The sequence below is a fragment of the Sciurus carolinensis genome, chromosome 11 (genome assembly GCF_902686445.1).
Source record: "Sciurus carolinensis chromosome 11, mSciCar1.2, whole genome shotgun sequence".
Classification (NCBI taxonomy): domain Eukaryota; kingdom Metazoa; phylum Chordata; class Mammalia; order Rodentia; family Sciuridae; genus Sciurus; species Sciurus carolinensis.
In genome coordinates, this window is record NC_062223.1 from 59,859,247 (window position 1) to 59,873,644 (window position 14,398).

The 14,398-nt window shown below is 45.5% G+C and overlaps 1 protein-coding gene across 3 annotated transcripts in view; it reads left to right on the forward strand.

Annotated features, from left to right (window-relative positions):
* The window catches only part of Abcc8 (ATP binding cassette subfamily C member 8), a 73,614-nt gene that overhangs the window by 21,405 nt on the left and 37,811 nt on the right, over positions 1-14,398 (forward strand). For all 3 annotated transcript variants that reach the window (XM_047518980.1, XM_047518981.1, XM_047518982.1), the window contains exons 7-10: positions 73-237; positions 2,967-3,122; positions 7,942-8,076; positions 8,367-8,529. In XM_047518980.1, coding sequence (XP_047374936.1) covers positions 73-237; positions 2,967-3,122; positions 7,942-8,076; positions 8,367-8,529 — 619 coding nt within the window. The remainder of the gene's footprint in view (positions 1-72; positions 238-2,966; positions 3,123-7,941; positions 8,077-8,366; positions 8,530-14,398) is intronic.

The window sequence follows — 14,398 nt, forward strand, 5'->3', positions numbered from 1 at the left end:
ACGCAGGGATATGTACCAATGGTGTCATTTTGCTGGCAATGACAAACACCTCTGAACATTTCTTTCCAACAGACACAATTCCTCGGGGTTTACTTTGTCTCATCCCAAGAGTTCCTTGCTAATGCCTACGTCTTAGCTGTGCTCCTGTTCCTTGCCCTTCTACTGCAAAGGACGTTTCTACAAGCATCCTACTATGTGGCCATTGAAACTGGAATTAACTTGAGAGGAGCAATACAGGTACTTGGATGATGATTTTTTTTTCACTTCACAATAAGAACTGCATTATTTTATCAGCAATAACTCTGTTTTGAATTTATATTTGTTGCCTTTCATTGGTGTTTGAAAATAATGATTAGGAAGGCAGTGTGAGATAGTGCAAAGTGTCTTGGGTGGGACCTGGGACATGTAGTAAGTACTTCTGGCTCTGGTTCTGCCTTGGACTAGACCTGGGATGTCCGCTGCTCATCCCTTGGGCCTACCCATCCTTGCACGTGGCAGACATCACCCATCAGTCAGTCGTGGCATTCTTTCCTGCTGAGTGCAGATATAACCTCAGAATCCTTCTCTGGGTGCTGTTCCAGAGTTCTGCTACCACATAGGCTTCTTTGGGTGCAAAAGTAGAAATGGGTTAGACATAGCAGATCTGTTTAAGAGCTCTGTTTGAGCTCTTAAATCTGGGGTCACTAATGAGAGACTTGTCAGTCTGATGTGTGACTTAGATCTAGGCTCTTGGTCCTGCCTTCTGTGGCTTCCATCTCAGAGTGGCTGGGAATAATCCTCAAAGCCAGGGAGAATTCAAGACCCTTTTGAAGATGGTGGTGATGAGGTTCCAGTGTTTTCATTAGAGTTCTGATTCAGTGATTAGAACAGAGAACCCTCTAGGAGAGTAGTTTAAATAGGATAGGAGTTTGTTAATGTTTCACATTGAGTCAGAGCTGATACAGCAGCTACACAATCATCTGAGACCACATATGCTACTGCTAGAAATTCCCTTTGTGCAATGGGGAGAATGGAGGACAGCTAGATGATTCTGCCATACCCAGTGATTCCATGAAGTTGTAGTAAAATCCCAAAGCCACCGAATCCTTCAAAAATGTTCTTCAGAATCAGTAACATTGACTGTCCTGTGTGAGCTAGAATCAGAGGCTGTGCTGAAAAGGGACTGAGAAGAGAAAGGTACATTCTGGGCTGGGGACAGTATTAAGGACCAAACTCTGACTACCTTTGTGTCTATGAATGTTGCCCCTAAAACTGTATAGTGCAAAACCTGCACAGCTATACAGGAAGTACTACCTACCTCCACTGGATTTTCATGGAGAAAACAGAGTATTTTCTTAGGGATGTCATCATATAAGAATGGTGGAAAGTGCCCAGGAAAATCTAAAACCTTCTAAGATTCATGGGGCTTCAGAGCTAGGAAGAATCACACTGTTGCTCAGTTTAGAAAATCTCTCCAAAAATCCCAGCCTCTGCTCAGACCCCTCCAGTGACAGACAGACTTGTACAACTGCAACCAATTTTGTGGTTGGATAGTTTTGTGATTAAATCTATTTTCTGTTTATATGTCATAAATCACACCAGCCCAGAATTTTCCAATTACACTAAAAAGAGCCAAAAATGGCTTCTTAATGTATTAGCATGTAATCGTTTTTATCAAACTGAATCTTTTGCATTAATAAGAGAGACTGATTCATATGTCACAAAAAACACTGGCATTCGTCTTGGAAACAAAGTAGAAAATAGAAAACCTTCTTCCTATCAGAGATTCCAGAAAATTGCTTACAGAGAATTTACCCTCATAGATGAGAGTCTGTGTCTTCATGAGTTTGAGAATAGCCATGTTTATTGCATGAAAAGTTATTAAGTAGAAGTCCTGAATTATATATAATTTTTAAAAATATATACCAGCTCTCAGTTGGTGTTCTATTCCACATATCCTGGCCTTTACTTAATAGTGCTTTACTTGACAGATTATTCTGTGTCCCTACTTCATTGAAAGTAGGTGATTATCCTTTAAGACCTGATTTCACATAACCTTGGAAGTATATAGATATCATTGTCCTTATTTTAAACCTTATCCATGATGCCTATAAAGATATAGAGTAGGTTTCTCCTTTAAGAAAACATGACTCCCCCCACCAAAAAAAAGCCTGAGTTTACACAAAAGATGAATTAAGAACTGGGAATCCACTTTACAGCAGGATGCACAATAGAATTGCATTAGAGAGGAGGCATCCCTAGGACATTTAAGACAGAAATGACTTTTTCCTTGTTCAAGAGCACATAGCCTGAAAATTGCAATCTTTGTGGGAGGCACACTCACTCAGCACATAAAGCTTTTAGGTCCAGAGCTCGTGGGGAACCTTTACCGTGACTGTTCCCTAACTGCCCCCTGGAGATCCTTGGGGCGGCTGGACTCCAGGGATGGTGCTGGGAGTGACTAACATTCATGGTTGTGTCTCACATCAGCTCTTCTGAGACTGAACCCTGGGTTTGTTTCGAGACTCATCGATGACAGACTTGACCCCAGAGTGTACCACCGCCCCAGGGTGGAGAAGGCCACACTGTAGCAGGCAGCTCCCCACTTCATCATTTTTATGGCTTTGAAATATGTTCTCCACTGGTCCCTGGTAAATCAGGAATACAAGAGGACACAAAGATCTGCTTTTAAGATTTAAGAACTAATTAAACCCTGTGGCTCAAGGGAAAGGCCTCGCTTCTGGGAAGGAGCTTCCCACATCCTCGTTTCATGGCTCCTTCCCTGATTTACTTGATCTGTAACTGAGCCTTTTATCTCTCTGAGCCTTTCGTTGCCTCATTTGTAAAACTAGAATAGGAATACAGGCCCCTTAGAGAACTGCTCTAGGGCTGCATGGGGAACCCTGGCACATTCCAGAACTGCAGCATCTGGGCTGGTGAACAGGATGGTGATGATGATGAATGTGAAACACTGCTCTCACTTCTAGACCAAGATTTATAATAAAATTATGCACCTGTCCACCTCCAACCTGTCCATGGGGGAAATGACTGCTGGGCAGATCTGCAATCTGGTGGCCATCGACACCAACCAACTCATGTGGTTTTTCTTCTTGTGCCCAAACCTCTGGGCTATGCCAGTACAGGTACTGAACGTGTGCTGGGGTGAGGGGGTGGGGGGCGTGCTAGGGGTGGAAACAGGATACAGAACCATAATCTGCTGGTATATGTCCAGGGACTAGGAGTTCACCATTTTCCATTCTGGTTTGCCTGTATCTCTCACCCCTTGGTGTCCCCATGAGGTGTACATCTAGGTCCCTTTAGTATCTCAGACATTGCAAGTATCTAACTATCTGTTAATAATCAGAGATAGCTGCGTCATTAAGACTTTGAAACTTCAGCCATCCTTAACTGTAAATACACTGAATCATTTCTGCAGACATTAAAATTTATGTTGTAACAAAGTGCTTAATTACACTACAAAATGATCCTGATGTATCTTTTTTAAAAAATGTTTTGTAGTTGTAGATGGGCAGAATGTTTTTATTTTATTTGTTTATTTTATGCAGTGCTAAGGATAGAACCCAGTGCCCCATATGTGCTAGGCAAACACTCTGCCACTGAGCTACAGCCCCAGCCCCTGATGTATCTTTATGTATTTATTTGGGTACTAGAGATTGAACCCAGAGGTGCTTAACCACTGAGGTCTATCCCCAGCACTGTTTATTTTTTATTTTGAGACAGCAAGTCACTAGGATTATGATGTATCTTTAAACAAAAAGAATAAGTTACAAAATAGTATGTGCAGTAGGCTTCCTACTAAACTGGAATATGTATACACACACACACACACACACACACACACACACACATACACACACACACTTGCACAAAGTCCATCAGAGAAAGGAAGTGCAAGGCCCCAAGATAGGATTGCAAGTGATTAATGGTTTTTGTTTTCTTCATGTGTTTCTAAACTCTCTAATAAGTATGTATTGTTTTTGGAAATTGAAAATGTGAAATGTTTTTAAAACTGGACAACTTCCAGCATTGGCCCAGGAGCAAACACACTCTTCCCAGATGTTAGTAGGAGAATCCTCCTTACCTGATCCTGGCCTCTTAACACTCTTGTCTCTGCAGTTGTTCTTCCATGGAGTCTGATCCCTGTCATGGTAATGAATTTTCACTTTGGTGCTCAGGCCAGAAACTAAAATCCCAGACCCATTTCTAAAGAGCCTTCAGGGTCCACAGGATTGGCCTAGTGTAGTGGAAGCTGTCTGGACTTGGGTGAGACAGGCTGATACAAATACTTAGCCTCTGTGAGCCTTGGTTTTCCCATCTATGAAATGGAGACAATTCCTACTGTCTGTAGTTGCAATGATGATTCAGTTAGATAATATAGGTAAACAACAAGCAGAGTGCTCAGCAGAGTGGTCACTTGGTAAACACAGATCCCTTGACATATATGTGTTTGCTGAGGGTGAGGCTATATCAGAACCCTTTGGTTCTTGGAATACAGATTGCATAAACCTTAATCGCAAGTGAGGTGTATTGGTCCTCCTTGCCTATAAAACTTAAAGGTAAAATAGAAGGAAAGTAGAAGCAGCAACTCATAGAAGGAGACAGCTAGAGAAGACATGATATAGGACAGGTGGAACAGCTAGCTATGCAGTTCCCAGTAGTAAATACGCATGCACAGATTACCCTGCTCCCCTCTGCCAAGAAGGACCAATGACTTAAAGCACAGAAGGGCCTGGAGAGCTCATCTAATGTAAACACCAGCTTTTTACCCACAAGAACTTTCTGTTGTGTCCCCTTGAACAACCTGTTTTGTAAGATTTCATCCACCAAACCTGCTGCATTATCATTACTAGTACTTACGGTGTTTGTTGCCTGTACATCACTACTAAGAAAACTAGCTGGTAATTAATAACCCAGCCCTGTGCTGGCCCTGTCCCAGGTCCTCTCATTTGTGAAATTGGACCCTTACAAAATGAGGGAGGGGGCAGAGACTTTTATCTGCACTAATTAATTACTTTGCATATTTATCATGAAAAGCATTTGGTTTTCTGATCTGTTGTTGTTTGAGGAGGGCTTTCGCTCTGTTGTCCAGGCTGTCCCCAAGCTCCTGAACTCAGCCTCAGCCTCCTAAGTAGCTGGGACTACAGATGCACACCAGTGCACTTGACTGGTTTTCCATTTTTAGTTCATCAAGACTATAACCTTTGCCACTTAAAGATTTGGCCAGCACACAGGAGTTCTGTTGAGTGTTGAAGGCTGGGGAGGTAGCTCAGTGGTAGAGCACCTGCTTAGCATGGGCAGGGCCCTGGGTTCCATCCCCAGCACCACCCTTCAAAAAAGAGTTGATATAATCTCAGCCCCAAGGCAAGGAAATAGCCTGGCCAGGATTCTCTGTGCAGCCCAGTTGGCCACAGAACATAAGAAGCTTTTTATAATATTGCACGTAGCTCCATTGCCCCATTCCTGTACAAGCTCCAAGGGCTCTCCCAGTTCATAATCTTTTTTTATTTTTTTATTTATTTTGGTAACATACACTTTAAAAAAAACAGCTTCATTGAGATATAATTAACCTACTTCAAATGATACAATTCCGTGGATTTCTGTGTAATCACAGAATTGTGCAACCATCACAAATTTAGAACATTTTCCTACCCCAAAAAGAAACCAGTCCCCATTGGCAGTCACTACCCATCCCGGCCCCCAGCTCTAGGCAACCACTCTTCTACATATACTTTTCAAATTCTGTTTCTCAGAAAGAAAAAAAAAAATCTTATTCACACATTATGCATACAATTTAGGGACTGCATGGGCTCCCCTGAAATGTATCAAGGTTAAGGAACTCAGCCATAGTAGAAACCTGTGTTTCCTCATTCCATGTGTATCTGAGGCCCAGAGAGGACAAGGGTCCAAGACCACATAGGGAACCAGTAACAGCACCATGTCTCCTTTCTGTGGTTCCTTTGTGACAGGGCTCCTATGGCCAGGGATCTCTGTGCAGCCTGGTTGGCCACAGAGCATAAGAAGCTTTTTATAATATTGCACGTAGCTCCATTGCCCCATTTTTTATTTTCAAGAAGAGTTAGCCACCTTGTATTGATCTCCAACTTCATGCCAGTTGCTATTCTAGGTGCTTATCAAAGAGGTTCATTTAACCTTCACAAAAGTCCTGCGACATAGGCATTATAATCACCATTTTAAATATGAAGCCAGGTGCAGTGGTACATGCCTGTAATCTCAGAGGCTCAGGAGGCTGAGGCAGGAGGATCTCAAGTTCAAAGCCAGCCTCAGCAAAAGCAAGGTGGTAAGCAACTCAGTGAGACCCTGTCTCTAAAGAAAATACAAAATAGGACTGGGGATGTGGCTTAGCAGTCAAGTGCCCCTGAGTTCAATCCTTAGTACGAAATAAATAAACAAATAAATAAATAAGGTGCTGAGACTCAGGTTAAATAATTTGCCCAAGATTACATAACTGATAAGTGCTGGAGTTGCCAATAACTCAGGGCCAAAGACCCCAAAGACTATGATCTCCCCACTGCAGTAGATACTTTCTAACCTGTGAATAGGAGACAGGATAACCCTTTTATTAACCACTCTTGCTTTGCACACCTGGAATTAGCGACTTCTGGTATTATCCCCCAAGAGAGCTATTCTAACCACTGTAGAAAAGAAAAGAATGGACCAAGGAATCTAGAAAGCATGGGAGAGGATGGGGCATAGAAGCATCAGGAGGAGCCTGGGAGCAGCAGCTGCATCCTCAGCTCCTGCCCCAGTCACTCTCAATCCCTTGGAGGTGGTGTGGGTACGGACACTGACCCCCCACAGGTGCCTTGTTAATGACCCTGGGGTTCCCTGGGAGGTTTCTCAGAGTCTGGAATAACCCCAGTGACCAAAGAACAGCCTCATTGCCTACTTGTGAGGACAGCTCATGTGGAAATGGACTGGATGCAGGGAGAACTTCCCCGGAGGATGACAGGTTGGGGCTGGCAGGGGTAGGAGTTCATCTCCTCTAACGTGGCCCTCTGCCCATCTGTGCCAGCATATAACATCAGTTAATCACTGGGAGGCAGGTGACGATGGGTCAATCCAGAACTCTCAGATACATGCTAATGCTTTCTGTGATTAATAGAAATTGCACATCCTCCGCCTACTCCATCCTTGAAGTGGTGCAGGGAGCTTAATACTGGTCTGGTGCAGGGCTCAGGGACTGCAGGGCCAAGCCAGGCAATCTTTCATCCCTTCTCTTTTCAACTAAGGAAGCTAGCACATCTATTCTTCTAGAATATGTCCTGTATTTATAAATGAGGTGCCTGCCTTTAATGGCAACCTGAGAAACTGTCATCTTGGTCCTTTGGGGACTGATGAGAATGATTTACACTTCTCATAAATATTCACAAGCAGGCAGTCATTTACATAAAGCTAAAAACAATGAATGCTCTTATCAAAGAATACCTGCCAGGTTCACTAAAAAATTAAAGACACCAGAAGCATGAGAGTGAAAAACAGTCTCTGGGACCAAGAGCTGGTTTTGTCTGGCATGGATGCTGCAATTTTGCCCCTTCATTCAGGAATCACTTTTTTCCACTGAGAGTAAAATGTCAGCCTTGGTAGCCAACACACAGAACAAAACATGCCGTCACACTCACTGTGCAATCTCAGCTCTGACCCTTCCATCAGAGAAGTAGACATGAGAGCGAAGCAACCTTGCAGGTAATACAATTAGTTACCAGCCCAGAAATGGCTCGTGTGAGAGTCCATCATGTTGATCCCTCCTTCTGAGAGTGCTTTGTCACACCTCCTCCCATGCCCAAGACCATCTGGATCCCCAAGACCATCTGGATCCTTGAGCACCAAGGCCTGTCCCACTGTAGTGAACTGGGGAGGGGAATTTTGCCCTTGGCAGGGCAGCCTCCAGGTGAGAGAACTCATCCTGCTACCCTCCCCCAGATCATTGTGGGTGTGATTCTCCTTTACTACATCCTCGGGGTCAGTGCCTTAATTGGAGCAGCTGTCATTATTCTACTGGCTCCTGTCCAATACTTTGTGGCCACCAAGCTCTCCCAAGCCCAGCGGAGCACACTGGTGAGTGTCCAAAGGTCCCCTCTCCCCATCCTTCCTCAATGTCTGTTTCCTCCCTTACCCTCACATCAGTGGGTCCCCTCTTCCATACCCACACGGTCATTGACCTTTGGGAGGACACTTCACTTGCAGGCCTCAGCTTCTGTGTCTGTGAAATAAGATTAAAGGAAAGGGCAGGGAGCATCCCCCTAGGGACAAGAGCTGGGTGAAGGGTGAGGGCATTGACTCAGTGCCTCCCTCTTGGGTAGGGTGGGCACAAAGGCATCTCCCCTCTGTCTCACTGACCCCCTCAGGAATATTCCAACGAGAGACTGAAGCAGACCAATGAGATGCTTCGTGGCATCAAGCTGCTCAAGCTGTATGCCTGGGAGAACATCTTCTGCACCCGGGTGGAGATGACCCGCAGGAAGGAGATGACCAGCCTCCGGGCCTTTGCCGTCTACACCTCTATCTCCAGTGAGTCCACCCAGCAGGCCAGCCCTGGGTGCTGCTGCCTGCATGCAAGGATAGGCGTGGGTGAAGGGTGGTGGCGACAGAAGTGGGAGACTTAGGGGTCATCCAACCCAGGGAACTCTCCAACCAGCTCTGGTAGCTCAGCCCTCAGAAATCACACAGCTCTCCTTCCTTTATCTCACAAACACATACCGAGAGCCCACTGAGCAGTCACCATGCTGGCCCTCAAAATACACTAGTGAGAAAGACAGATGAGGCCTCATTCCTCATGGAGCTGATATGTTATTGACAGCCAGCAGTAAGCAAACGAGTGGCAACAGTTTCTGATTCTTCTAAATGTGAGGACTTTTTAGTAAGTCAGACTGAGCTGCCACTGCCCTGGGGAAGGTAGAAGGAAACTTCCATCCTCCTAGGATCATGAAAAAAAAGGTGAGTTATCCTTAGAGTTCAGAAGCCCAAGCTTGAGGTACTCACAGGTATAGGGACTACATTTACACCAATCAAGTGATTTGGGAACCCTAATCCAGAAAAAAAAAAAAAAAAAAGATGGAAACTAATAAACTCCTAGGGTTCTAGCAGATACACATATGAAAGCCACTTTATAGAAACTATAGAACTGCTATGACAGTCACTCTTGTTAAATGATGAGCTAATAATAAAGAAATAGAAAGCCACAAGATAAAATGTACCACTAAGACAAGAATCAGCAGATTCAAAAAACAGAAGAGTTAGTCTCTCAATATCTATAGATGATAAAATAGTCTACAAGACAATAAAATAAATGTATTTAATAAAACCAAAGAGCTAAAAGAAGGTATAAGACCAACAAGGCAACATAGGAAGAAAGTATCAGGGGAAAAGAATAGAAAGAACTTCTAGAATTTAAACTTTTAGTCATTGAGATGAATTCAGTGAACGTGGTCTCCTGGCCAAAGTGAGGGCATTTGAAGGTCAGGTGATTGTCTCACAGTTGTTCTCATGGCTCCATGAACTCACCCCACAGTAGTAATTTCCCTGTTGTATAAGTGGAGTGTGGATATTTAGCAACTGCCAGACCTCATTTGGGTTCCCTGACCTGTCTCTTTAAAAGCCATTATGTGTAAGAAAGGCCCAGTAAAAACCCCTAGAGAGAAGAAACAAAAACTAATTCAGTGGACAGGTTAAATGAATTAACATAGCCAAAGAGAGGAATTCATGAGTTGGAAGACAGATCTGTGGAATCATACATAGAATATGGCAAGAAGGGTAAATGGGAAATACTCTCTGCATACCGGACAACCATTTTACAAATGGAAACTGAGGCCCAGAGAGGATTGTGTTCCTGAAGTCACTCCTGAGGTTAGCAACATGACAGAATAGATTCCTATGAAGTCTTCTTGTGCTATTTTCCACAGAGTGCTAGGGATCTCCTTGGGTCATAGGATACTATGGGGCATGATTGTGAGGCTGTTTTCTCTTAGGAGAAGAGAAACTACTTAGAATGGGCTCTGACAGGAATGGGAAATAGAAAAGGAAATGAGGAGAAATGCTCCATGTTGACCACCTCCCCCAGCTAAAATTGTTTCTTCTTGGTACCCCGGGGACAAACACACCTGTGGGGATGGTGGAGGGGGCGCTAACGGAGGATATGCTGGGAATAACTCCCAGATAGACTCATACAGCAAGCCTCATGGAGAATGAGTTGGTTACCCAGGTCATCTGTGTATTCCTTCCTGGTGTTCATGCTGCCAGGTGACCACCCTCAACTCAAGGGTTCCTGCAGGGCACAGCTGGCACTGAGCACCCCTGGGCCAGCCAGACCATGATGTCCTATGCCTTGGGCAGGGCTCCTGTTCCAGACAACAGTGGCTTGGCCATCCACCATGTTTTAGTCAGCTTTTTCATCACTGTGACCAAAAGACCCAACAAAAACAACAGAGGAAGAAAAATTTATTTGGGGCTCATGGTTTCAGAGGTCTCAGTCCATAGATGACTGACTCTACTACTCTGGGCCTGAGGTGAGAGCATCACAGCAGAAGAGTGTGGTAGAAGAAAGCAGCTCAGGACACGGCAACAAGGAAGCAGAAAGAGAGAGTTCCTCCCCAGGGACAAAATATATACACCAAAAGTGTACCCCTGGTGACCCACCTCATCTAGCCATACCCTACCTGCCTACAGTTACTACCCACTTAATCCCAGTCAGTGAATCAACACATGATTAGGTTAAGGCTCTCATGACTCAATCATTTCATCTCTGAATGTTCTAGTTACTGTCTCACATGAGTTTTTGGCAGGGGCCACTTTGTATCTAAACCATAATGGTATATTTATGCAGAAAGTTTCGCTAAGGATCTGATTTTCTCAGAATGGAGCTGTGGGCATGACGGCAGCCATTGTTTACTGGATTCCTCACCAAGACAGTTCAGGTTCCTAGTCTCTCTGCCTTATCCTCACTCCTGACCCTGTGATGCTCAGATAGGGGTTGAGCCCTCCATGAGACAGGAGAAACTGGATGGAACATCTGGGAGCCCAGAAAAGCCAGTGTTCCCAGTCCCAAGCCAATGTCCACCCTCCCTGTCTCTGGGCTGGGGAACAGCTGTTGGGATAGGAGTAGGCTTCTCCCAGCAGCTAAGGGACTTCAACATGGCAGGCTGAGGTGGGGAAGGCTCATCACTGCTGACATGGACAATAGGAAGGGAAGCAGCAAGGAATGTGGGGGCACTGAGTCCCCAAGCTTCTGGGCACAGTGAGTAGCAAAGTAAGGGAGTCTCAGGAAATGCAGTTGGGGGTAAGTGACTGTTACTTTAACTACTCCTGGGAGATATATATTCACTTCCTGGATTCCAAACTGTAGCCTGATACATGTTTTCCTATGTAAACAACATCATACAATGCCTAGGTTCCCTGTTTTGCTCATTGAAGTAGGTTATCCTTGTCCCTACGGGACCCTCAAAAGACAAGTGATGGCTTTGTGACTAGGAAAACATAGGGAAAGAAGACTTCATGTTGTCAAGAGCTAAGATGACCCTGGAAGGAGCAGGGGGCTCTGGAACCAAGCAGGAGTCTGCCCAGAGCTCTGAACCTACCCAAGTGACGGAGAGGTACAGAGCAGCCAGGTTTGCCTGTGGAAGGAAGGATGAGGAAGGGAAAAGGAAGAAGCCTCACAGAGATTTTTTAAAATTATTATTATTATAATTGTACTTATGGGGTACAGTGTGATGATTTTCATAGATGTATATAATGTATACTGATCAAATTCTGGTAATTAATGTGTCCACCTCCTTTTCATTACTTTATGTTAAGAGCCTCCAAGCTCCTCTATAATTATTCAGAAAATAAATAACAGGTTATTGTGAACTATAGTCTCCCCACTGGGCACTAGAACATTAGAATTCAAGTGAAAAAAGTCAGACACAGAAAGACAAACAGTGATTACTAGAGGCTGGGAAGAGTGGTGGAGAGGGTGCTGGATAACGATAGGAGCACACACTAGCTAGAAGGAATATGTTCTCATGTCCTTCAGGGGAAGTGCTGAAAGGTAGGTGCTGTTTGCTGAATGTGTCATCCTTCCAGGGATGTGTCTCTTCTCGTGAACCCGCCCTGGAAGTGGGAGAGAGATGGGGGCAGGGGGACAGCCCAGCCACAGCACATGTTTGCAGTGTGTTCTCATTTGCCTCCTCCTGGACTTCCTCCTCCTGTTACCAGGGATCAAGACACAGGTCATTAGGCTGAGGTAATGAGAATCTCTTGTTCTCACCCCTGGCGCCAGTCATGGGGTCCTGGCAACAAAGAGGAGCCTGGGAGTCACATTTCCTGATGGGGCCTGAGGATGGGGCCTGAGGATGCCTGCTGGGCTTTCAGTCTGGTCATCCAGATGGGCAAGCAAGATGGCTTCTGACATTTTATTGACCGTCTCCTGTCAATGTCACTGAGAGCCCCAGTGTGTGGCGCCCTGGTGTTGCAGAGGACTGAAAAGTGAAGGGACATAGTTTTTCTAACATCAGAATCCAAAATCCACATTTCTTTTGGAAGGAAAACAGATGTAAGTCACTCAGTGGGCCCTGAGCGAAGTGAGTCCATGGGCTCCTCCCTGTGCTGAGCACCAGGGTGATGCAGGGAATAATAAGATGTGCTCTACATTCTCTTGTGGTTTGTGTTCTCTGAGAAGTCAGGGGGTACATGCAAATAACCATGTGACAATAAGTATCAAACTGGGTGGCCAGCTCTGTGCTGGCTGCCTAGCATGTCTGGTGGCACTTAATCCTCGTTACAACTTTGTGAGATGTGTGGCTCTGCTGTCCAGCAGAAAGGACTGAAGCTCAGCAAGGTGCAATGACTCATTGAGGACCTCAGCCAGTATGAATGGCAGAGCGCAGAGAAAGAAGCCCAAACCGCCTGAGAGTTCACACAGAGATTCAGGTAGAAAAGGCTTGGGCTGCACCTTGAATGGTAGATTTCAGTGGGTAGAAGAAAAAGTGGGAGAAAGCTGAAGGCAGGTGTTGTGGTCAGTCCCTTTAGAAGTCAGCTCAGTTCTCATTTCCTTACAGAAGCAGCAGAACTCTAGGTGCTTCTGCTATTTGAGGACAGGCTTTGCAGAGGAGGCAAAGGCATCGTCAAAGGTCCAACCAGTCAACCAACCAATAGGCCTCCAGTTCGTTTTACACTTTTTGCCGCACCAATTCCAGGACCCTCTCTCTGTGCCAGGCGTTACAGAGGCTCTGGGCATGGTCCAGCACTCACAGTCTTGTGGATGACTGTGTCCATGAACAGTGGCTGGGCATCTGATCAGAGCCACAGGATCCGTTCCAAATGCCCCTCTGTCCATGCCCCTTTTTCTTTGGTGTTACTTGCCTGGCCCGGGTCTTTTGTTTCTTTTGTTCACTTATTTAGCAAGTATGCCCTGAACATCTCTCATGTGCTGGGCCCTGTCTAGGCATTAGGTGAGAACACTTTGGTCCTGGCCCAAACATTGCTTACAGTCTGCTGGAGAAGTCAATCACACAATAGTGTCATAAGTGACAAGAACAGAACAGGGTATTCTAAGCACCCATAAGAGTTACGAATTGTACCTAACTTAGTTTCAGGGGCATTGGGTGTCAGGGAAGGCCTATCAGAGGTAGAGCCCACTCCTGGTTCCCTCAGGCTGACCATGAGTCAGTCAGGTGAGCAGGCACGAAGTCCTCCAGAGAGAGACGATGGTGTGTTCCATACTCCAGCAGAACTTGGTGAGAGAGGTGACAAGGCTAGCTCCTGCAGGGCCATCTGATCTGTGCTTCAGGCTCCTGGGTTTTTCCTGGGGCCATGGGAGCCATGGAAGGCATTTAAGTGAAAGATAGATGTGTTTGCCATCTCTTTCAGCATTCTGTGCTCAGGAGTCTGGACCACAGTCAGTCAATGTGACTGGCCTCATCCTGCATCCTGAAAAACAAAGAAACCCAAAACACAGCTCAGCCATTCATGAGGTGGAGGGCCAGCAGGATGGTGCTGGTGAATCCTGTTTGCAGGCACCCAGCATGGCCCCTCTCCACAACCCAGAGCCTGCCTGTTGTTTACTAATCTTGCTTTCTCTCTGTCCTCCTCAGTGGTCAGATCAGCCAACACAGGGGGACAAGGTGACCTTGAGACCTAGACCCCTTCCTTCCTCCAGCTTTACTGAAATTCTTCTTCAACATCTGCCCTTCCTTCTGCCAGTTGATGCAGCCACAGTTGGTTGTCCTGGCCTGGTTTGGCAGGGAGTGTGGCTGAGGGGAGCCAGAAAGGCTCATCAGTTAAGGAGGCACAAATCAGTCTGACTGAGTGGCCTCCTGACGCACTCCCGCAGCTTCCAGCAACAGAAATACCATTCACCTGCTTTCCCTCCCCCTCTGTTAACTTGGCTGACAATTGGACAGAA